Here is a 26,531-nt window from a genome sequence, read left to right as displayed (position 1 = left end):
TGGGAGAGTGGACAGTGAAGAAGGTTAACTGAGATTACACAGAGGTCTTGGTCGATTGGGTCAAGGGGCTGAAGACTGGCAGCTGAAGTGTAATTTGGATAAATGTGAGGTAAAATACACAAGGGCGGGGCTTATACAATTAAAAACAGGGCCTTGGGTCGTGTTGTAGAACAGAGAGACCTAGTTCTTTGCATCACATATAGACAGGGTGTTTAGGAAGGTGTTTAACCCGCTTGCCTTCATTGCTCAGACCTTTGAGTATCGGAGTTGGGATGTCACGTTGAGGTTGTACAGAACGTTGGTGGGTCGAAGAATGGGCTGCTGGAAAAGCACAGCTAGCCAGGCAGCAGGGCTTATGCCCGAAAGGGTTGACTCTCCTGCTCCTTGGATGCGGCCTGACCCTGCTGTGCTTTTCCAGCACCGCACTCGATCGCGACTCTGATCTCCAGCCTCCCTTTCTCCCAGGACACTGGTGAGGCTCCTTCTGGAGTACTGGGTCCAGTTCTGGTCCCTCGGTTACAGGAAGGATATTCAGCTGGAGAGACTTCGGAAGAGATTTATCGGGATGTTGCCGGGAATGGAAGGTTTGAGGTCTGGGGAGAGGTGCGAGGAAGGGACCTTTTTTTCACTGGAGCAGAGGAGGTTGAGGAATAGCCTTATAAAGGTTTCAAAAATCATGAGGGTTATCATGTAGATGTCTCTCCCCTTAGGGTTGGGGAGGTTCACGGCTGGGGGCCATACATTTAAGGTGAGGGGAGAAAGGTTTAAATAAGACATGTGGGACAATTTTTCACACAGGGACTGTGTGGCATGGACTTTCAGAGCAAGTCGGTGCAGTATAAAAGACTTTTGGAAAAGACATTAGGATACTGATTGGGAATGATCAGCCATGATCATATTGAATGGCGGTGCAGGCTCGAAGGGCTGAATGGCCTACTCCTGCATCTATTGTCTATTGTCTATTGTCTACATGAAGAGGAAATGTTTGGAGGGATATGGGCCAAGCGCAGGCAGGCGGGACTAGTTTGTTTTGGGATTATGAATGGCATGGACTGATTGGACCGAAAGGTCTGTTTCCGTGCTGGATGACTCCATAGCCCAGTCTGGCCCTCGCCCTGGCACGACTGAGGGAGCCCCCTTGATACGAACACTCGACTGGAGGAAGAATGCATGGTGTCTGAGAGACAACATTTATCCCACCACCCCTGGAAACAGAGACCTGGATATTAGCTTGTGGGAGCTCCCTGTGCGCAAATTGGCTGCTACAACATGAAAGGCTCTTCTCTTCACTGGTTGTGCTTTTGTGCTGTATTATTGGGACGTGGGTGTCACTGGCTGGGCCCAGCGTTTACCGCCCATCCCTAGTTGCCCCGTGAGAAAGTGGCGGTGAGCCGCCATCTTGAACCGGAAAGATGGCCACACCAACCCTCCAAAGAGTAACCCAGCCAGACCCATTCCCCTACCCTATTGCTTGACATTTACCACCGACTAATGCACCTAACCTACACATCCCTGAACACTATGGGCAATTAAGCTCGGCCAATCCACCCTAACCTGCACACCTTTGGACTGTGGGAGGAAACCGGAGCACCCGGAGGAAACCCACGCAGACACAGGGAGAATGTGCAAACTCCACACAGACAGTCGCCCGAGGTTGGAATCGAACCCGGGTCCCTGGCGCTGTGAGGCAGCAGTGCTAACCCACTGAGCCCCCGTGCCACCCCCACGTTGCTAAATGTGAAAAGGTTCAGAAAAGATTTACAAGGATGTTGCCGGGGTTGGAGGATTTGAGCGGAAGGGAGAGGCTGAACAGGCTGGGGCTGTTTTCCCTGGAGCGTCGGAGGCTGAGGGGTGACCTTATAGAGGTTTACAAAATTATGAGGTGGCATGGATAGGATAAATAGGCAAAGTCTTTTCCCTGGGGTTGGGGAGTCCAGAACTAGAGGGTGTAGGTTTAGGGTGAGAGGGGAAAGGTTTAAAAGGGAGCTTAGGGGCAACTTTTTCACCCAGAGGAATCTGGATGGGTATATGAATAGGGAGGGTTTGGAGGGATAGGGACCAAAAGCTGGCAAATGGGACTAGATGAAGTTGGGATATCTGGTCGGCATGGATAGCTTGGACCAAAGGGTCTGCTTCCTGTGCTGTACATCTCCAGGACTCCACAACGTTCCGAGCGACAAAATGACTTCCACAGGGCGAGAGCACAGTCAAGATGAGAGCGGTGCTGGAAAAGCACAGCAGGTCAGGCAGCATCCGAGGAGCAGGAAAAATCGACGTTTTCGCCCTTCATCCGGAAGGAATCTGGGAGGCTCCGGAGCGGAGGGAAGGGGTGGGGCTGGGAAGAAGGTCGCTGAGACTGTGATGGGTGGACGGAGCTGGGGATTGAGGGAACGGTTAAAGTGCATTGTGAGGCTCTGGGAAGGCAAACGGGGCAGGGGAGAATGGGTTAATTCTGGGCCATGTTCGACCCAAACCGAAACGGATGCATTAAAGGAGTAGGTGAGACCTTTGTCCCAGTTTCCGTCAGCTCCACAGACTGCGAACCAAAATGATCACACGCACGCACCAAATAATCAAGCCCACATTTACATTTCCTAACCTTTAAACATAGCGCGGTGTAATTTACATACATTAGACCTGGCAGCATCAGTGCAAATTAATAATTTAGCAGCACACCTTCCGTCCCCACGATGCTGTTGCAAATGGGAGCAACGTGCCAGTCGCTGGGTTCCTTTCCCTTCAGTGATGCCAAGGGCAAACTCTCGGCAAACAAAGACGTGGGGCACATCGGGAGGTAGGCTCTGCCCACCCCTGCCCACTGCCTCATGCTCGGCATGACAATGACCGAAAGCTATCACCAGCGAGGGAGGCAGGGTCGGTCACCTCACTTTTTAACGCCCCAGTCTCGAGAACTCAGCCAACAGTGCGGTACCCAGGCTGTGATGGACTGTGGGAGGGTCAGGACTGAGGGAGGGTCAGTACTGAGGGAGGGTCAGGACTGAGGGAGGGTCAGTACTGTGGGAGGGTCAATACTGAGGGAGGGTCAGTACTGTGGGAGGGTCAGTACTGAGGGAGGGTCAGTACTGTGGGAGGGTCAGTACTGTGGGAGGGTCAGTACAGAGGGAGGGTCAAGACAAAGGGAGGGTCAGGACTGAGGGAGGGTCAGTACTGTGGGAGGGTCAGTACTGAGGGAGGGTCAGTACTGTGGGAGGGTCAGTACTGTGGGAGGGTCAGTACAGAGGGAGGGTCAGTACTGAGGGAGGGTCAGTACTGAGGGAGGGTCAGTACTGAGGGAGGGTCAGTACTGTGGGAGGGTCAGTACTGTGGGAGGGTCAGTACAGAGGGAGGGTCAAGACAAAGGGAGGGTCAGGACTGAGGGAGGGTCAGTACTGTGGGAGGGTCAGTACTGAGGGAGGGTCAGTACTGTGGGAGGGTCAGTACTGTGGGAGGGTCAGTACAGAGGGAGGGTCAAGACAAAGGGAGGGTCAGGACTGAGGGAGGGTCAGTACTGTGGGAGGGTCAGGACTGAGGGAGGGTCAGTACTGAGGGAGGGTCAGTACTGTGGGATGGTCAGGACTGAGGGAGGGTCAGTACTGAGGGAGGGTCAAGACAAAGGGAGGGTCAGGACTGAGGGAGGGTCAGTACTGTGGGAGGGTCAGGACTGAGGGAGGGTCAGTACTGAGGGAGGGTCAGTACTGTGGGATGGTCAGGACAGAGGGAGGGTCAGTACTGAGGGAGGGTCAAGACAAAGGGAGGGTCAGGACTGAGGGAGGGTCAGTACTGTGGGAGGGTCAGGACTGAGGGAGGGTCAGTACTGTGGGATGGTCAGTACTGAGGGAGGGTCAGTACTGAGGGAGGGTCAAGACAAAGGGAGGGTCAGGACTGAGGGAGGGTCAGTACTGAGGGAGGGTCAAGACAAAGGGAGGGTCAGGACTGAGGGAGGGTCAGTACAGAGGGAGGGTCAGGACTGAGGGAGGGTCAGTACTGAGGGAGGGTCAGGACTGAGGGAGGGTCAGTACTGTGGGAGGGTCAGGACTGAGGGAGGGTCAGTACAGAGGGAGGGTCAGTAAAGTGGGAGGGTCAGGACTGAGGGAGGGTCAGGACTGAGGGAGGGTCAGTACTGAGGGAGGGTCAGTACTGTGGGAGGGTCAATACTGAGGTAGGGTCAGTACTGAGGGAGGGTCAGTACTGTGGGAGGGTCAGTACAGAGGGAGGGTCAGTACTGAGGGAGGGTCAGTACTGAGGGAGGGTCAGGACTGAGGGAGGGTCAGTACTGTGGGATGGTCAGTACTGAGGGAGGGTCAGTATGGTCAGTACTGAGGGAGGGTCAGTACTGAGGGAGGGTCAGGACTGAGGGAGGGTCAGTACTGAGGGAGGGTCAGTACTGAGGGAGGGTCAAGACAAAGGGAGGGTCAGGACTGAGGGAGGGTCAGGACTGAGGGAGGGTCAGTACTGTGGGATGGTCAGTACTGAGGGAGGGTCAGTACTGAGGGAGGGTCAGTACTGTGGGATGGTCAGGACTGAGGGAGGGTCAGTACTGAGGGAGGGTCAGTACTGAGGGAGGGTCAGTACTGTGGGATGGTCAGTACTGAGGGAGGGTCAAGACAAAGGGAGGGTCAGGACTGAGGGAGGGTCAGTACTGTGGGATGGTCAGTACTGAGGGAGGGTCAGTACTGAGGGAGGGTCAGTACTGAGGGAGGGTCAAGACAAAGGGAGGGTCAGTACTGTGGGATGGTCAGTACTGAGGGAGGGTCAGTACTGTGGGAGGGTCAGTACTGTGGGATGGTCAGGACTGAGGGAGGGTCAGTACTGAGGGAGGGTCAGTACTGAGGGATGGTCAGTACTGAGGGAGGGTCAGTACTGAGGGAGGGTCAAGACAAAGGGAGGGTCAGGACTGAGGGAGGGTCAGTACTGTGGGATGGTCAGTACTGAGGGAGGGTCAGTACTGAGGGAGGGTCAGTACTGAGGGAGGGTCAAGACAAAGGGAGGGTCAGGACTGAGGGAGGGTCAGTACTGAGGGAGGGTCAAGACAAAGGGAGGGTCAGGACTGAGGGAGGGTCAGTACTGTGGGAGGGTCAGAACTGTGGTAGGGTCAGGAGTGACGGAGGGTCAGTACTGTGGGAGGGTCAGGACTGAGGGAGGGTCAGTACAGAGGGAGGGTCAGGACTGAGGGAGGGTCAGGACTGAGGGAGGGTCAGTACTGAGGGAGGGTCAGTACTGAGGGAGGGTCAGGACTGTGGGAGGGTCAGGACTGAGGGAGGGTCAGTACTGAGGGAGGGTCAATACTGTGGGATGGTCAGTACTGAGGGAGGATCAGTACTGAGGGAGGGTCAGTACTGTGGGATGGTCAGGACTGAGGGAGGGTCAGTACTGAGGGAGGGTCAGTACTGTGGGATGGCCAGTACTGAGGGAGGGTCAGTACTGAGGGAGGGTCAGTACTGAGGGAGGGTCAAGACAAAGGGAGGGTCAGTACTGTGGGATGGTCAGGACTGAGGGAGGGTCAGGACTGAGGGAGGGTCAGGACTGAGGGAGGGTCAGGACTGGGGGAGGGTCAGGACTGAGGGAGGGTCAGTACTGTGGGATGGTCAGTACTGAGGGAGGGTCAGTACTGTGGGATGGTCAGTACTGAGGGATGGTCAGAACTGAGGGAGGGTCAGTACTGAGGGAGTGCCGCACTGTCGGAGGGTCAGTGCTGAGGGAGGGCCGCACTGTCGGAGGGTCAGTACTGAGGGAGGGCCGCACTGTCGGAGGGTCAGTACTGAGGGAGTGCCGCACTGTCGGAGGGTCAGTACTGAGGGAGTGCCGCACTGTCGGAGGGTCAGTACTGAGGGAGTGCCGCACTGTCGGAGGGTCAGTACTGAGGGAGTGCCGCACTGTCGGAGGGTCAGTACTGAGGGAGTGCCGCACTGTCAGAGGGTCAGTGCTGAGGGAGTGACGCACTGTCGGAAGGTCAGTACTGAGGGAGTGACGCACTGTCGGAAGGTCAGTACTGAGGGAGTGCCGCACTGTCGGAGGGTCAGTGCTGAGGGAGTGCCACACTGTCGGAGGGTCAGTACTGAGGGACTGCGCACTGTCGGAGGGTCAGTACTGAGGGAGTGCCGCACTGTCGGAGGGTCAGTACTGAGGGAGTGACGCACTGTCGGAAGGTCAGTACTGAGGGAGTGCCGCACTGTCAGATGGTCTGTGCTGAGGGAGTGCCGCACTGTCGGAAGGTCAGTACTGAGGGAGTGCCGCACTGTCGGAGGGTCAGTACTGAGGGGGTGCTGCACTGTCAGAGGGTCAGTACTGAGGGAGCGCCGCACTGTCGGAGGGTCAGTACTGAGGGAGGCCACACTGTCACAGGGTCAGTGCTGAGGGAGCGCCGCACTGTCGGAGGGTCAGTACTGAGGGAGCGACACACTGTCGGAGGGTCAGTACTGAGGGAGGCCACACTGTCGGAGGGTCAGTACTGAGGGAGGCCACACTGTCGGAGGGTCAGTGCTGAGGGAGGGCCGCACTGTCGGAGGGTCAGTACTGAGGGAGGGCCGCACTGTCGGAGGGTCAGTACTGAGGGAGTGCCGCACTGTCGGAGGGTCAGTACTGAGGGAGTGCCGCACTGTCGGAGGGTCAGTACTGAGGGAGTGCCGCACTGTCGGAGGGTCAGTACTGAGGGAGTGCCGCACTGTCGGAGGGTCAGTACTGAGGGAGTGCCGCACTGTCAGAGGGTCAGTGCTGAGGGAGTGACGCACTGTCAGAAGGTCAGTACTGAGGGAGTGACGCACTGTCGGAAGGTCAGTACTGAGGGAGTGCCGCACTGTCGGAGGGTCAGTGCTGAGGGAGTGCCACACTGTCGGAGGGTCAGTACTGAGGGACTGCGCACTGTCGGAGGGTCAGTACTGAGGGAGTGCCGCACTGTCAGAGGGTCAGTACTGAGGGAGTGCTGCACTGTCGGAGGGTCAGTACTGAGGGAGTGCCGCACTGTCGGAGGGTCAGTACTGAGGGAGTGACGCACTGTCGGAAGGTCAGTACTGAGGGAGTGCCGCACTGTCAGATGGTCTGTGCTGAGGGAGTGCCGCACTGTCGGAAGGTCAGTACTGAGGGAGTGCCGCACTGTCGGAAGGTCAGTACTGAGGGGGTGCTGCACTGTCAGAGGGTCAGTGCTGAGGGAGCGCCGCACTGTCGGAGGGTCAGTACTGAGGGAGTGACGCACTGTCGGAGGGTCAGTACTGAGGGAGGCCACACTGTCACAGGGTCAGTGCTGAGGGAGCGCCGCACTGTCGGAGGGTCAGTACTGAGGGAGTGCTGCACTGTCAGAGGGTCAGTACTGAGGGAGTGCCGCACTGTCGGGGGGTCAGTACTGAGGGAGTGCTGCACTGTCGGAGGGTCAGTACTGAGGGAGTGCTGCACTGTCGGAGGGTCAATACGGAGGGAGCGCTGAACCTTGAGAGCTGCATTTCCAACGGCCCTGTCACGTGGCTGTGCGATTTTAATGCAGGTCATTTTGGGATGTGAGTGTAAACACTTGAAGGCAGTGCCGGGGTGTCAGAGGAGGAGGTGGCGAAACCGTTGCTGTGAGCTGACAAGAGACAGCTAACCTCTGACCTTCCGGCCCTCACCCCTACCTGGGTCAACCTGTCACCATTCCCCACCTCCCCCTTGTAAAGGTCGGATCTCGGACTCAAAATGAAAGCATGAAGGGGGAAGGGAATGGGAGGTTGGCTGGGAATAAATATTGCGGGACACAAGAGATGGCACAGCTGTGGGAACTGTTGCGAGCACTGATCAATTGAGGCCTAGACTCATCTATCCTGCTCACAGATAACAACCTACAGCTCTCAACAACAGACAGATCGAGGAATCACCTTCAAATTGAGATGGAGTGAGAAACATACTCTGGCAATGCACTGACAACAAGACAGGGAACGACAAATTACAACACACAATGGGCTGGAAAGATAGCAAACTGAGCGTTTGGGGAAGCAGGAGGGACGCACAGAATAAAATTATTCCTGCGCAAAGGCACACAGGCGTGAAATCAGTCAAAATGGCTGAAAACCCGAATTGGTGAACCTCGAACATTCCAGCGCAGTACCCTTCCGCCCTCGATGCTGCGCCGACCTGTTCAACCAAAAACACGACTCAGGGGAGGGGCCCGTGCCCCAGGGCGGTGTCCAGTTTGACCCGGTGTTCTCGGGCAATGACCTCCCCTTTCGGATTCGAATGGGACGAGCCTGGCAAAGCTCCCCGTGCTGAAAACCCGGAGGGCTCCCGCATGCCCTGTCCCTGGCAGCAACCCTTCCAGGTCACATCTCCCAGATTCCACAGCCGTGTTGGGGGGGGGGAGGGGGATGGCTGGAACAGGAGGAGGGAGGTCACCGAATCAGCCATCTTGTCGAATTGGCAAGGTGGGCTGAATGGCCTCCCCCTGCTCCCAGTTTGTGTCTTGTTGTCATCTGATGCCCTGGTCTTCCGCTCCAAGGGGCAGTCGCATCTCAGCAGGAACCAAACCCGTACGTTGGCACTGTGGGTACCTCTGACACCAGCCGTTGACCTAAACGCCAGTCCCCGACCTAATTCAGAGCACAGCCCAGTCCATCACCAACATTCCCTCCACTGACTCCACCTGCACTTCCTGCTACATTGGGAAGGCTGCTGACATCCTCAAAGAGCCCTCCCACCCCGGTGACAATCTCTACCACCCTCTGCCGTCGTGCAGCAGATACAAAACCAGCAGATTCAAGAACAGACTCTTCCCCGCCATTATCAGAGGGGACCTCTCAAATTTTGAATTTAATGTTGGTCTCTCTCTTTCTGCCCCTTCCCCGAGGCCGTAACATTGTGTTCCTCGCTGCCCCTGAACGCACTTAGTACGGAATGATCTGCCTGTACTGCACACAAAACGAAGCTTTTCGCTGTATCGAGGCATATGTGACAATAACAAATCAAATCAAATGCATCAGGACACTGGCAAAGAGTGAAAATGATACTGATATTGTCATTTTTATAAATGACTTCGACGCAGGCATAGGTGGATGGATTCGTAAGTTCACAGACGACACTAAAGTCGGTGGAGTAGTGGACAGTGTGGAAGAATGTTACAGGTTGCAGGGGGACTTGGATAAACTGCAGAGTTGGGCTGAGAGGTGGCAAGTGGAGTTCAGTGCAGCTAAATGTGAGGTGATGCACTTTGGGAAGAATAACAGGAAGGCAAGAGTACTGGGTCAATGGAAAGATTCTTGGTAGTGTGGATGTGCAGAGGGATCTTGGTGTCCATGTACATAGATCCCTGAAAGTTGCCACCCAGGGGGATGGTGCTGTTAAGAAGGCATACGGTGTGTTAGGTTTTATTCATAGAGGGATTGAGTTCCAGAGCTGTAATATCATGCTGCAACTATACAAAACACTGGTGCACCCACACTTGGAATATTGTGTACAGTTCTGGTCGCCGTATTTCACGAAGGATGTGGAAGCATTGGAAAAGGTGCAGAGGAGATTTACCAGGATGTTGCCTGGTCTGGAGGGAAGGTCTTATGAGGACAGGCTGAGAGACTTGGGTCTGTTCTCATTGGAAAGAAGGCTAAGGGGGGATTTAATAGAGACATACAAGATGACCAGAGGATTCGATAGGGTAGACAGTGAGAGTCTTTTACCTAGAATGATGATGTCGGCTTGTATGAGGGGGCATAACTGCAAATTGAGGGGTGATAGATTTAAGACAGATGGCAGAGGCAGGTTTACTCAGGTAGGGGCGTGGAATGCCCTATCTGCTAATGTAGTTAACTCAGCCACATTAAGGAGATTTAAACAGTCCTTGGATAAGCACATGGATGATTTTGGGATAGTGTAGGGGGACGAGCTGAGAAAAGTTCACAGGTCGGCGCAACATCGAGGGTCAAAGGGCCTGTTCTGCGCTGTATTGTTCGATGCTCGAAGTTCGATATTTAAACAGGGGCAGTGCAGGCAACAATCATGGAATCACCGCGACTGAGGATAACGGATTCCCTCATTGACGGTGCGACCGGAAAACACCGAGAAACGCCACACGCTGGCCTGGAGTTGGCAGTCAATGGCAAACCCATTGCTCTTAGTGGGAATGCCAAAGAGAGTGATCATCAAGGAGCTCAGAATCTCCGGGACACGCATTTTCTCCTTTCGGGACAGTCATTGGAAACTCGGGATCAGCCTGCGGGATCGACAGACGTCCAGCAACAGGGAGAGTACCCAGCCAATCACAGTGAAGGATTCCCGCAGACTGCATGTGACAGGTCATTTACTTCATCATTTGTAAATCACAGAGAGAGCAGAATCATTGATCAACACCGATTGATCACGAACAGAGATTGGTTGCGACATTAAAAATAACTGGGGGAAAAAAATTAGTCTCACAGGCCACACTTGGGAGTCCTGCATATATTTCTGGTCCTCCTGCTGCAGGAAAGATAGTATTAAACTAGACAGGGTGTAAAAGGTATGAACAAGGATGTTACTGAGACGAGGAGGGTTTGGGTCATAAGGTAAGCTTGGATGAATGTGGGCTATTTTCTCTGCAGCATCACAGGCTGAGGGGTGACCTTATAGAGGCTTATAAAATCGTGAGGGGCAGGGATAGGGTAAAGAGCCAAGGTCTTTTCCCCTGGGGTGGGGGAGTCCAGAATGAGAGGGCGTAGGTTGAAGGTGAGAGGGGTAAGACTTAAAAGGGACCCGAGGGGCAACTTTTTCACACAGAGGGTGGAGCGTGTATGGAATAAGCTGCCAGAGGAAGTGGTTAAGTTACAACATTTCAAAGATATTTGGACAGACATGTGGATAGGAGAGGTTTGATTAGATTAGATTCCCTACAGTGTGGGAACAAGCCCTTCGGCCCAACCAGTCCACACCGACCCTCCGAAGAGTAACCCACTCAGACCCATTCCCCTACATTTACCCCTTCACCTAACACTACGGGCAACTTAGCACGACCAATCCACCCTAACCTGCACATCCCTGGGCACTATGGGACAATTTAGCACGGCCAATCCACCCTAACCTGCACATCCCTGAACACTATGGGACAATTTAGCACGGCCAATCCACCCTAACCTGCACATCCCTGGGCACTATGGGACAATTTAGCACGGCCAATCCACCCTAACCTGCACATCCCTGGGCACTATGGGACAATTTAACATGGCCAATCCACCCTAACCTGCACATCCCTGGGCACTATGGGACAATTTAGCACGGCCAATCCACCCTAACCTGCACATCCCTGGGCACTATGGGACAATTTAGCACGGCCAATCCACCCTAACCTGCACATCCCTGGACACTATGGGGCAATTTAGCACGGCCAATCCACCCTAACCTGCACATCTCTGGGCACTATGGGACAATTTAGCATGGCCAATCCAACCTGACCTGCACAGCTTTGGATTGTGGGAGGAAACCGGAGCACCCGGAGGAAACCCACGCAGAGAACGTGCAAACACCACACAGACAGTTGCCCGAGGGTGGAATCGAACCTGGGCTGTTGGCGCTGTGAGGCAGCAGTGCTAACCACTGATCCACCGTGCCACCTAAGTTTGGGGGAATATGGACCAAACCCAGGCAAGTGAGACTGGTTCAGTTCAGGAAACCTGATAAGTTGGGCAGAATGGCCTGTCTCTGTGCTGCATGACGCTACACAGTGTTCAGGGCCAGAGAAGACCTTCAGAGGTGGCTACGACGGAATTCATCATTAAAAATCCAAATAAAAGGCTGTAAAAGAATGAGAGCTGATCTAATTGCAGTGTGAATAAAATTCTGCGTGGCTTTGACGGGGAGTGGAGCTAACCATGTGTTGTGGAATCCAGAACGAGGAAGCAGTGTTTAAAAACACATCTCCAATTCCAGACTGAGATGGGGAGGAATTCATTCCCTCAGCTGTGCTTGAGTCTTGGGAATTATCCTTCCGAGACAGCCTAGATCAGTCAATTAATTCAAGGTTGGGTTCAACAGATTTTCGATTGACAAAGGTCTGAGAGGATTCTGATACCACAATCAGAGGCTGAAAGGCCTCCTTCTGCTCCCGTCTCACGTCGAGGGGGGGGGGGTCCTTTCGATCACTAACCAGGGCAGGTGGGGAGGGGGGGGGGGGGTTGGGGGGGGTGTGGGGAAAGGGAAGGAGAAGCTGGGAGACGTGACGCCTTACCTCCCCAGTTCTCGATGCTGAACAGCGGGCTGAAACGGTGGGCCACGAAGGGCGAGATGTTCTTCAGGTCATGGGTGCGAACCCGGGTGGCGAGCAGCGACTGGTGGGCGTCCCGGAAGGTGGTGTCCATCAGCAGCAGGCCCTTGTGGTTCCTGATGGCCTTCGCAAAGCGTTCCGGGCCTTCCCTCAGGAGAATCTCACGGAAGCCTGCCGGGGGTTCGCCTGCGAAGGGAGAAGGAAGAGAGGTTACAGAATGACGCAAAAAAAAAAGGCACAAAGAAAGATAGCAGGACGACAGGCGTGCCAATCGGCCGCCATCTTGGATTCCATCTTTGAAGGACGGCTTTGGCCAAAGCTCGGCCCAGACGTTTTTAGCGACGTGTTCGCAGTCTGTCAACAAGGCTCTTCGAGCAAAGTTGACCCTTTTTGGGTAAAAACAATAACTGCAGACGCTGGAAACCAGATTCTGGATTAGTGGTGCTGGAAGAGCACAGCAGTTCAGGCAGCATCCAAGGAGCAGCGAAATCGACGTTTCGGGCAAATGCCCTTCATCAGGAATGAACGAGCCCTTTCCTTCCTTCAGCTCTCTGCCCAAAGGCATGTCTGACCCATGGGGCTACAGACCCCACCGGCTTGGGCCCAAGGACCAGTTTCCATGCTGTAGGCCTCGATGTCTCCATGACTCCCTGGTCTTCGGGAACAGCCTTCCTGCACTTAGACCCTTCAACACTTCAACCAGACAGCAGCAAACAATCCTTGACAACTCTGAACGAAACCACGACGTTCAGCGTGTCTGGAATTAATGAACCATCCTTAATTGCCACGATTGTATAGTTGTCTAAATAATTGATACGTCTGACTGCTTCTTTCGACCGCACCTTCCTATGACCATCAAGCCCCAAAATTGGACTCAAACACACAGCTTCTGGCTTCAAAAGAAATTACCTTGGGCCAGTCAATGCAACCAAGTGCAGTAGGCCCCAACTGGACCTGTACTGTCTACCTCGACAGGAGAGGACCCAGGGGCCAAAATGGAGCCGATTGGCCCAGTGGTAATATTCATCCTAGAAACTCAGTGAATGCTCTAGAGACCTGGGTTCGAATCCTGCTGTGGCAGAATGTGAATTTGATTTTTTTTTAAAAAAAACTGGAGTTAACAATCCATCAGTGACTGTGAAACATTGATTGTCAGGGGAAGAAGAAAATCCATCAGTGAAGGAAATCTGCCAATCTCACTTGGTCCGGCCTACATGTGACTCCCTCTGAAAGGGCCTAGCAAACTGTGCCGTTGTATTGATCACTATGGAGTCCACCCACAGCACACGGACCATGGCCAGTCACTGCCACCTTCTCGAGGGGGCAAGCAGGTAGGGGGCGATAATCGCTGGGCCCAGCCGGTTACACACACATCCCCCTCGAGTGAACAAATCGAAGAGTAAGCTGGGCAGTTCCAACTGACCCACCCGAGGCCTCTCGAAACAGACTGACAGGGCAGCAGTTTCAATTTGACACGTTGCCACAGGTGACAGAGGATGGCCTGCAACCCAGTGCATCGACCGATACACAGGCCAAAAACAAAACCAGGCTAGAGGTACAGAAGTAGGCCATTCAACTGAGACTGCTGCCGGTCTGATCATCCTCAACTCCACTCTCCCGCCATTTTCCCCGTGATCCTCCATTTCCCCTTCCATTCCCTGCCTGGGCCTTGAACATATTGAACGGCCCGGCCTCTCACAGGCCCGGAGAGTGGAGATTGGCCCCTGAGGGGTGGAATGCCAGCGGCTGTGGTGATTGGCCGCGTTGGGGGTGGTACCCGGTGGGTGGCGCCCTGCTCTGCGGTTTGGGCCCAGGCAGCATGGTGGCCGTGTGGAGTTAGCAGACAGCTACACGCCCTGATGCCCATGTTGGGTTTTCCCAGTGGCTGGGCTACGTGGCACGGTCAGTAAGTCGGCATGGCTTGGTGAACCACCGATTCAGGCCGTCAATCGGAAACCTGTCATGACCAAGTGAAAGTCTTGCCAAAATACTTGAACAGTGTCGGGGTATTGCGCAAGATGACCGAGAGGAATTGACCACCTCATCTAATCCTCCCACACAATCGATTATAGTCCACATCTCTCGATGACCAGTAGGATTCTACTCTAAGGACTCCTGAAAGATTACAGGTAGACGATCCTTTATCCCAAGTTCCAAAATCTGAAAAGCTCCAAAATCTGAAGGATTTTTTTTGTTCAGTTGTTTTTTTTCTCACTAATAAGGTTGTTTGGCGTGCAAACAGGGAACCCAAGTCGACACCCACTCGATGCGTGTCACTCAGGTGCGACGTGGGGGAGAAGGGGTATGGCCCAGCACAGGTAGGCCGAGATTCTCTCTCAAGGCCTGTTTTTACCTAGTAAGTCTGTTCCTCTGGTGAGATTTTTAATAATTTTGCCACCAAACTATCACTTGTTCAGAAATTTGAAAAATTCCAAATTCTGAAAAACACCTGGTCCCGACGATTTCGGATAAAGGATTGTCTACCTGTACCACCTCTGTAGCCACTACTTTAATATCCCAGCATGCACCCTTAGCCATTTTAGCCCATTACTTCCTTAGCATTTTCTCTCTTCTGACACAAACCCTATTTCTTTCCACTGCTCTTGATGACTTAGCGTTTTGAAATGTTATCCTTGCCTTCCGTCGTGAAGTCGATGCGGTGCAGCTGTTCAACCCCCCCCTCCATCATTTCTGAGTTGCCTGTGATTATTCTCAGTCTTACACCCCACGGACCCTATGTTGGTTTTTGCTACTCTCCCCTTTTATGCAACAAAAGACGTTCCCGCTGTCCAGTTTGATATTTCATGCTGGTTTACCCTGAAACGTTTATTCTCTGCCTCTTCATTGCAGTTCTCTTTTAAAAACTTTTCCAGTCATCTAACCTTTGATTTTCTTTTTGGTTCAATTCAAAAATCTTTCGACACAGGCAAAAATCTGAAGCAAAACCAGATTGTACTTGATGCTCTCCGCAACGCACCCAGTTATCCTTGGTTGGTTTTTACCACTTCCCAGAATCTATCTTCCTCACTGGGATTTGTCGACAGTGTGTCATTCTTAATTGTTTTAATTAACAAGCTCAGCTGAATGTATAACCGACATGAGCCAAGGGTCAGTGCGCTTCGATGGAATGCACACCTCATGTGGCAATGAAATGTCGCAAGTGAGACTGCTGAATCTTTGTGAAGGACCCTCTTCTGAAGCTACGCATAACACCTCACACGAATGTAGGAAATAGCGGCAGGAATATGCTCGGCCCGTCAGTCGGTTCTGCCTTTTCACTTTCGTGACAACACCGCGTAATCAAGACTCCCTAATGGATCAGAGAATTCCGACAGTGCGGCACTCCCTCAGTACTGACCCACCGACAGTGCGGCACTCCCTCAGTACTGACCCCCCGACAGTGCGGCACTCCCTCAGTACTGACACTCCGACAGTGCGGCGCTCCCTCAGTACTGACCCTCCGACAGTGCGGCACTCCCTCAGTACTGACCCTCTGACAGTGCGGCACTCCCTCAGAACTGACCCTCCGACAGTGCGGCACTCCCTCAGTACTGACCCACCGACAGTGCGGCGCTCCCTCAGTACTGACCCTCTGACAGTGCGGCACTCCCTCAGTACTGACCCTCTGACAGTGCGGCACTCCCTCAGCACTGACCCTCCGACAGTACGGCACTCCCTCAGTACTGACCCTCCGACAGTGCGGCACTCCCTCAGTACTGACCCTCCGACAGTGCGGCACTCCCTCAGTACTGACCCACCGACAGTGCGGCACTCCCTCAGTACTGACCCGCCGACAGTGCGGCACTCCCTCAGTACGGACCCTCCCACAGTACGACACTCGCTCAGTACTGACCCTCCGACAGTGCGGCACTCCCTCAGTACTGACCCTCCGAAAGTGCAGCACTCCCTCAGTACAGACTCTCTGACAGTGCGGCATTCCCTCAGTACTGACCCTCCAACAGTGCGGCACTCTCTCAGTACTGACCCTCTGACAGTGCGGCACTCCCTCAGTACTGACCGTCCGACAGTGCGGCATTCCCTCAGTACTGACCCTCTGACAGTGCGGCACTCCCTCAGTACTGACCGTCCGACAGTGCGGCATTCCCTCAGTACTGACCCCCCGACAGTGCGGGGCTCCCTCAGTACTGACCCTCCGACAGTGCGGCACTCCCTCAGAACTGACCCTCTGACAGTGCGGCACCCCCTCAGTACTGACCCTCCCACAGTGCGGCACTCCCTCAGTACTGATCCTCTGACAGTGCGGCACTCCCTCAGTACTGACCCTCTGACAGTGCGGCACTCCCTCAGTACTGTCCCTCCGACAGTGTGGCACTCCCTCAGTACTGACCCTCTGACAGTGTGGCACTCCCTCAGTACTGACCCTCTGACAGTGCCTCACTCCCTCAGTACTGACCCTCTGACCGTGTGGTGCTCCCTCAGTACTGAACCTCTGACAGTGCAGCACTCCCTCAGAACTGACCCTCCGACAGTGCAGCACTCCCTCAGTACTGACTCTCTGACAGTGCGGCACTCCCTCAGTACTGACCCTCCGACAGTGCGGCACTCCCTCAGTACTGTCCCTCCGACAGTGCGGCACTCCCTCAGTACTGACCCTCTGACAGTGTGGCACTCCCTCAGTACTGACCCTCCGACAGTGCCTCACTCCCTCAGTACTGACCCTCCGACCGTGTGGTGCTCCCTCAGTACTGACCCTCCGACAGTGCGGCACTCCCTCAGTACTGACCCTCCGACAGTGCGGCACTCCCTCAGTACTGACCCTCCGATAGTGCGGCACTCCCTCAGTACTGACCCTCCGACAGTGCGGCACTCCCTCAGTACTGACCCTCCGACAGTGCGGCACTCCCTCAGTACTGAACCTCTGACAGTGCAGCACTCCCTCAGAACTGACCCTCCGACAGTGCGGCACTCCCTCAGAACTGACCCTCCGACAGTGCGGCACTCCCTCAGTACTGACCCTCCGACAGTGCGGCACTCCCTCAGTACTGACCCTCCGACAGTGCGGCACTCCCTCAGAACTGACCCTCCGACAGTGCGGCACTCCCTCAGTACTGACCCTCCGACAGTGCGGCACTCCCTCAGTACTGACCCTCCGACAGTGCGGCACTCTCTCAGTACTGACCCTCCGACAGTGCGGCACTCCCTCAGAACTGATCCTCCGACAGTGCGGCACTCCCTCAGTACTGACCCTCCGACAGTGCGGCACTCCCTCAGTACTGACCCTCAGAGAGTGCGGCACACCCTCAGTACTGACCCTCCGACAGTGCGGCACTCCCTCAGTACTGACTCTCTGACAGTGCGGCACTCCCTCAGTACTGACCCTCTGACAGTGCGGCACTCCCTCAGTACTGACCCACCGACAGTGCGGCACTCCCTCAGTACTGACCGTCCGACAGTGCGGCACTCCCTCAGTACTGACCCTCCGACAGTGTGGCACTCCCTCAGTACTGACCCTCCAACAGTGCGGCCCTACCTCAGCACTGACCCTCTGACAGTGCGGCACTCCCTCAGTACTGACCCTCTGACAGTGCGGCACTCCCTCAGTACTGTGGGAGTGCCGCACTGTCGGAGTTCCTGTCTCCAAGCCGTTTCACCCCTTCATAGTGACCTGAAATAAATCACCTTAAGTGCCCCAACAAATGGATACATTGCTAACGAAGGCTAGTTTCCCATCATGCCATTGGCTGCTGTCAAACTGACCAATGTGCACAGTGACCCTTCCTGGTAACCCTGCCTCTATGTCCTGTCTAAAGGAATGAGAAGCCTCGAGTGAACCTGCCTCTCTCTGTGCTCTCCCAGGCAACTCTTTTCCCATCTTAGCCACTCGCTGTGGGAATAAGATCAGCTTCTTGTGCCTCCAGTGTTCCTGTAGTCTGTCAGCTCCAATCTGGACCAGCCGTGGGACGAGATCCCACATCTGCTTGTCTCCCAGTGACTGATGCAGTACTCGTTTATCTATTTGCTGTCAGATTGGGCTGAATTAGACTCCTGTGTTTGATTGAACAGCAAGGTGTCCGCACAGTGACTCACTACTGAAGAAAAACCGAAATGTGTGCCATTTAGTCAGGGTAGCCCGATCTGCGATTACAGAATCATCCAGCACGGAAACAGACCCTTTGGTCGAATCAGTCCAAAATGACCATGTCTCCCAAACTAAACTATGCTCACTTGCCTGTGTGCTGCCCATATCCCTCTAAAACTCTCCTAGCTATGTACCTTTCCAAATGTCGTTTAAATGTTGTAATTGTACCTGCATCCACCACTCCCTCTGGCAGATCTCTGGTTCCACTCTCTGTGTGAAAACGTTGCCTCTCAGGTCCCCTTTTCAATCTTTCCCCTCTCGCCTTGAAAATATGCCCTCCCGTTTTGAACTCCAACCACCCTAGCGAAAAGAAACTTGCTTTTCACCCTATCTATAAGGTCACCCCCCCCAACCTATTACGTTCCAGTGAAAAAGGACCCAGTCTACTTAGCCTCTCCTTGGAGCTCAAATCCTCCATTCAAGGCAACATCTTTTCAGAATTCAATAATTTTCCAATTTTCCAATTCAATAAAATCCTTCCGAGGACAGGGCAACCAGAATTATACAAAGTACTCCAAAAGTGGCCTCAGCAACATCCTCTCAATGTGACGTCCCAACTCCAAGACCTCAGTGGTCTGTGTAATGAAGGTAAATGTGCTGAAGGCCTTCTTGAACACCCTGTCTTCCCACCATGCAACTTTCAAACAAATATGTACCTGAACACCAAGGCCTCTCTGTTCTACAACACTACCCAAGCCCCAGCCATGAACTGAATAATCCCACCCTCGTGTAGTTTATCAAAATGCCATAACTCGCATTTATCCAAATCCGAATCCATCTGCCACCCCACTCATCAAGATCCCTTGTCATCTGAGGAATTGTCCACTCTATCACCAATTCTGGTGTCAGCTGCAAACTGACAAGCCATTCCTTCTAAATTTTCATCCAAACCGTTTACATAAATTACAACCAATAGTGGACCCCACACCGAACTCTGCGGAACATCACTGGTCCCAGACCTCCCTTCGATCAGACCATCACTCAAATGGTTGTACCGGGGATCCCTTTCCCCATCTGTGCCACCAGAACCAGTGATTCCCTTGTTGATCCAAAATCTGTGATCTAACTCCATGTGTAAACACCATAACCTTCCAGAGTCAATTATTCCACAGACTAACGGACCCACAGACACACATCACCCACAGACACACATCACCCACAGACACACATCACCCACTGACACACATCACCCAGTGACACACATCACCCACTGACACACATCACCCACAGACACACATCACCCACACACACATCACCCACTGACACACATCACCAACAGACACACATCACCCACAGACACATCACCCACTGATACACAGCACCCACTGACACACATCACCCACAGACACACATCACCCAGTGACACACATCACCCACAGACGCACATCACCCACTGAGACACATCACCCACTGAGACGCATCACCCACTGAGACACATCACCCACAGACACACATCACCCACTGACACACATCACCCACAGACACACATCACCCACTGATACACAGCACCCACTGACACACATCACCCACAGACACACATCACCCACTGAGACACATCACCCACAGACACACATACCCACTGAGACACATCACCCACAGACACACATCACCCACTGACACACATCACCCACAGACACACATCACCCACAGACACACATCACCCACTGACACACATCACCCACTGACACACATCACCCACAGACACACATCACCCATAGACACATCACCCACTGACACACATCACCCAGTGACACACATCACCCACAGACACACATCACCCACTGAGACACATCACCCACTGAGACACATCACCCACAGACACACATCACCCACAGACACACATCACCCACAGACACACATCACCCACTGACATACATCACCCACAGACACACATCACCCAGTGACACACATCACCCACTGAGACACATCACCCAGTGACACACATCACCCACTGACACACATCACCCACTGAGACACATCACCCACTGACACACATCACCCACTGAGACACATCACCCACTGAGACACATCACCCAGTGACACACATCACCCACTGACACACATCACCCACAGACACACATCACCCACACACACATCACCCACTGACACACATCACCAACAGACACACATCACCCACAGACACATCACCCACTGATACACAGCACCCACTGACACACATCACCCACAGACACACATCACCCAGTGACACACATCACCCACAGACGCACATCACCCACTGAGACACATCACCCACTGAGACGCATCACCCACTGAGACACATCACCCACAGACACACATCACCCACTGACACACATCACCCACAGACACACATCACCCACTGATACACAGCACCCACTGACACACATCACCCACAGACACACATCACCCACTGAGACACATCACCCACAGACACACATACCCACTGAGACACATCACCCACAGACACACATCACCCACTGACACACATCACCCACAGACACACATCACTCACAGACACACATCACCCACAGACACACATCACTCACAGACAGACATCACCCACTGAGACACATCACCCACAGACACACATCACCCACAGACACACATCACTCGCAGACACACATCACCCACTGAGACACATCACCCACTGAGACACATCACCCACAGACACACATCACCCACTGACACACATCACCCACAGACACACATCACCCACTGAGACACATCACCCACTGAGACACATCACCCACAGACACACATCACCCACTGACACACATCACCCACAGACACACATCACCCAAAGACACACATCACTCACAGACACACATCACCCACAGACACACATCACCCACTGACACACATCACCCACAGACACACATCACCCAGTGACACACATCACCCACAGACACACATCACCCACAGACACACACCACCCACTGACACACATCACCAACAGACACACAGCACCCACAGACACACATCACCAACAGACACACATCACCCACTGACACATATCACTCACAGACACAGATCACCCACTGACACACATCACCAACAGACACACATCACCCACAGACACACATCACTCACAGACACAGATCACCCACTGACACACATCACCCACAGACACACATCACCCACAGACACACATCACTCACAGACACAGATCACCCACTGACACACATCAACCACTGACACACATCACCCACAGACACACATCACCCACTGACACACATCACCCACTGAGACACATCACCCACAGACACACATCACCCAGTGACACACATCACCCACAGACACACATCAGTCACAGACACACATCACACACAGACACACATCACTCACAGACACACATCACCCACAGACACACATCACCCACAGACACACATCACTCACAGACACACATCACCCATTGACACACATCACCCACAGACATACATCACCCACAGATACACATCACCCACTGACACACATCACCCAGTGAGAAACATCACCCACAGACACACATCACTCACAGACACACATCACCCACAGACACACATCCCCCACTGACACACATCACCCACAGACACACATCACACACAGACACACATCACCCACTGACACACATCACCCACTGAGACACATCACCCAGTGACACACATCACACACAGACAGACATCACCCACTGAGACACATCACCCACTGAGATACATCACCCAGTGACACACATCACCCACAGACACACATCACCCACTGAGACACATCACCCACTGAGACACATCACCCACAGACACACATCACCCACAGACACACATCACCCACTGAGACACATCACCCACTGAGATACATCACCCAGTGACACACATCACCCACAGACACACATAACCCACTGAGACACATCACCCACTGAGACACATCACCCACAGACACACATCCCCCACTGACACACATCACCCACAGACACACATCACCCACAGACACACATCATCCACTGACACACATCACCCAATGAGACACATCACACACAGACACACATCACCCACTGACACACAACACCCACTGAGACACATCACCCAGTGACACACATCACCCACAGACACACATCACACACAGACACACATCACCCACAGACACACATCACCCACTGAGACACATCACCCACTGAGACACATCACCCACAGACACACATCACCCACTGACACACATCACCCACTGACACACATCACCCACAGACACACATCACCCACACACACATCACCCACTGAGACACATCACCCACAGACACACATCACCCACAGAGACACATCACTCACTGAGACACATCACCCACAGACACACATCACGAAAAGAGACACATCACTCACTGAGACACATCACCCACAGACACACATCACCCACTGAGACACGTCACCCACAGACACACATCACCCACTGAGACACATCACCCACAGACACACATCACCCACAGACACACATCACACACAGACACACATCACCCACTGACACACATCACCCACAGACACACATCACCCAGTGACACACATCACCCACAGACACACATCACCCACAGACACACATCACCCACAGACACACATCACCGAGTGACACACATCACCCACAGACACACATCACCCACAGACACACATCACCCACTGAGACACATCACCCACAGACACACATCACCCACTGACACACATCACCCACAGACACACATCACCCACTGAGACACATCACCCACAGACACACATCACCCACTGAGACACATCACCCAGTTACACACATCACCGACAGACACACGTCACCCACAGACACACAACATCCACTGAGACACATCACCCACTGACACACATCACCCACTGATACACATCACCCACAGACACACATCACCCACAGAGACACATCACTCACTGAGACACATCACCCACAGACACACATCACCCACTGAGACACATCACCCACTGAGACACATCACCCACAGACACACATCACCCACTGACACACATCACCCACAGACACACATCACCCAAAGACACACATCACTCACAGACACACATCACCCACAGACACACATCACCCACTGACACACATCACCCACAGACACACATCACCCAGTGACACACATCACCCACAGACACACATCACCCACAGACACACACCACCCACTGACACACATCACCAACAGACACACAGCACCCACAGACACACATCACCAACAGACACACATCACCCACTGACACATATCACTCACAGACACAGATCACCCACTGACACACATCACCAACAGACACACATCACCCACAGACACACATCACTCACAGACACAGATCACCCACTGACACACATCACCCACAGACACACATCACCCACAGACACACATCACTCACAGACACAGATCACCCACTGACACACATCAACCACTGACACACATCACCCACAGACACACATCACCCACTGACACACATCACCCACTGAGACACATCACCCACAGACACACATCACCCAGTGACACACATCACCCACAGACACACATCAGTCACAGACACACATCACACACAGACACACATCACTCACAGACACACATCACCCACAGACACACATCACCCACAGACACACATCACTCACAGACACACATCACCCATTGACACACATCACCCACAGACATACATCACCCACAGATACACATCACCCACTGACACACATCACCCAGTGAGAAACATCACCCACAGACACACATCACTCACAGACACACATCACCCACAGACACACATCCCCCACTGACACACATCACCCACAGACACACATCACACACAGACACACATCACCCACTGACACACATCACCCACTGAGACACATCACCCAGTGACACACATCACACACAGACAGACATCACCCACTGAGACACATCACCCACTGAGATACATCACCCAGTGACACACATCACCCACAGACACACATCACCCACTGAGACACATCACCCACTGAGACACATCACCCACAGACACACATCACCCACAGACACACATCACCCACTGAGACACATCACCCACTGAGATACATCACCCAGTGACACACATCACCCACAGACACACATAACCCACTGAGACACATCACCCACTGAGACACATCACCCACAGACACACATCCCCCACTGACACACATCACCCACAGACACACATCACCCACAGACACACATCATCCACTGACACACATCACCCAATGAGACACATCACACACAGACACACATCACCCACTGACACACAACACCCACTGAGACACATCACCCAGTGACACACATCACCCACAGACACACATCACACACAGACACACATCACCCACAGACACACATCACCCACTGAGACACATCACCCACTGAGACACATCACCCACAGACACACATCACCCACTGACACACATCACCCACTGACACACATCACCCACAGACACACATCACCCACACACACATCACCCACTGAGACACATCACCCACAGACACACATCACCCACAGAGACACATCACTCACTGAGACACATCACCCACAGACACACATCACGAAAAGAGACACATCACTCACTGAGACACATCACCCACAGACACACATCACCCACTGAGACACGTCACCCACAGACACACATCACCCACTGAGACACATCACCCACAGACACACATCACCCACAGACACACATCACACACAGACACACATCACCCACTGACACACATCACCCACAGACACACATCACCCAGTGACACACATCACCCACAGACACACATCACCCACAGACACACATCACCCACAGACACACATCACCGAGTGACACACATCACCCACAGACACACATCACCCACAGACACACATCACCCACTGAGACACATCACCCACAGACACACATCACCCACTGACACACATCACCCACAGACACACATCACCCACTGAGACACATCACCCACAGACACACATCACCCACTGAGACACATCACCCAGTTACACACATCACCGACAGACACACGTCACCCACAGACACACAACATCCACTGAGACACATCACCCACTGACACACATCACCCACTGATACACATCACCCACAGACACACATCACCCACAGAGACACATCACTCACTGAGACACATCACCCACAGACACACATCACCCACAGAGACACATCACTCACTGAGACACATCACCCATAGACACACATCACCCACTGAGACACGTCACCCACAGACACACATCACCCACTGAGACACATCACCCACAGAGACACATCACTCACTGAGACACATCACCCACAGACACACATCACCCACTGAGACACGTCACCCACAGACACACATCACCCACTGATACACATCACCCACAGACACACATCACCCACAGACACACATCACCCACTGACATACATCACTCACAGACACACATCACCCACAGACACACATCACCCACAGACACACATCACCCACTGACAAACATCACCCACAGACACACATCACCCACTGAGACACATCACCCACTGAGACACATCACCCACAGACACACATCACCCACTGAGACACATCACCCACTGAGACACATCACCCACAGACACACATCACCCACTGACACACATCACCCACAGACACACATCACCCAGTGACACACATCACCCACAGACACACATCACCCACAGACACACACCACCCACTGACACACATCACCAACAGACACACATCACCCACAGACACACATCACCAACAGACACACATCACCCACTGACACATATCACTCACAGACACAGATCACCCACTGACACACATCACCAACAGACACACATCACCCACAGACACACATCACTCACAGACACAGATCACCCACTGACACACATCACCCACAGACACACATCACCCACAGACACACATCACTCACAGACACAGATCACCCACTGACACACATCAACCACTGACACACATCACCCACTGAGACACATCACCCACAGACACACATCACCCAGTGACACACATCACCCACAGACACACATCAGTCACAGACACACATCACACACAGACACACATCACTCACAGACACACATCACCCACAGACACACATCACCCACAGACACACATCACTCACAGACACACATCACCCATTGACACACATCACCCACAGACATACATCACCAACAGACACACATCACCCACTGACACACATCACCCAGTGAGACACATCACCCACAGACACACATCACTCACAGACACACATCACCCACAGACACACATCACCCACAGACAGACATCACCCACTGAGACACATCACC

At 53.4% G+C, this 26,531-nt stretch overlaps 1 protein-coding gene across 4 annotated transcripts in view; it reads right to left on the bottom strand.

Annotated features, from left to right (window-relative positions):
* LOC140457003 (pyruvate carboxylase, mitochondrial-like) overlaps positions 1-26,531 on the bottom strand; it is a 1,063,875-nt gene that overhangs the window by 132,747 nt on the left and 904,597 nt on the right. For all 4 annotated transcript variants that reach the window (XM_072550900.1, XM_072550899.1, XM_072550901.1 and 1 more), the window contains one exon: positions 12,149-12,370. In XM_072550900.1, the coding sequence (XP_072407001.1) occupies positions 12,149-12,370 (222 nt within the window). The remainder of the gene's footprint in view (positions 1-12,148; positions 12,371-26,531) is intronic.

The sequence above is a fragment of the Chiloscyllium punctatum genome, chromosome 31 (genome assembly GCF_047496795.1).
Source record: "Chiloscyllium punctatum isolate Juve2018m chromosome 31, sChiPun1.3, whole genome shotgun sequence".
NCBI lineage: Eukaryota > Metazoa > Chordata > Chondrichthyes > Orectolobiformes > Hemiscylliidae > Chiloscyllium > Chiloscyllium punctatum.
This window is presented reverse-complemented; position numbering and strand designations above follow the sequence as displayed.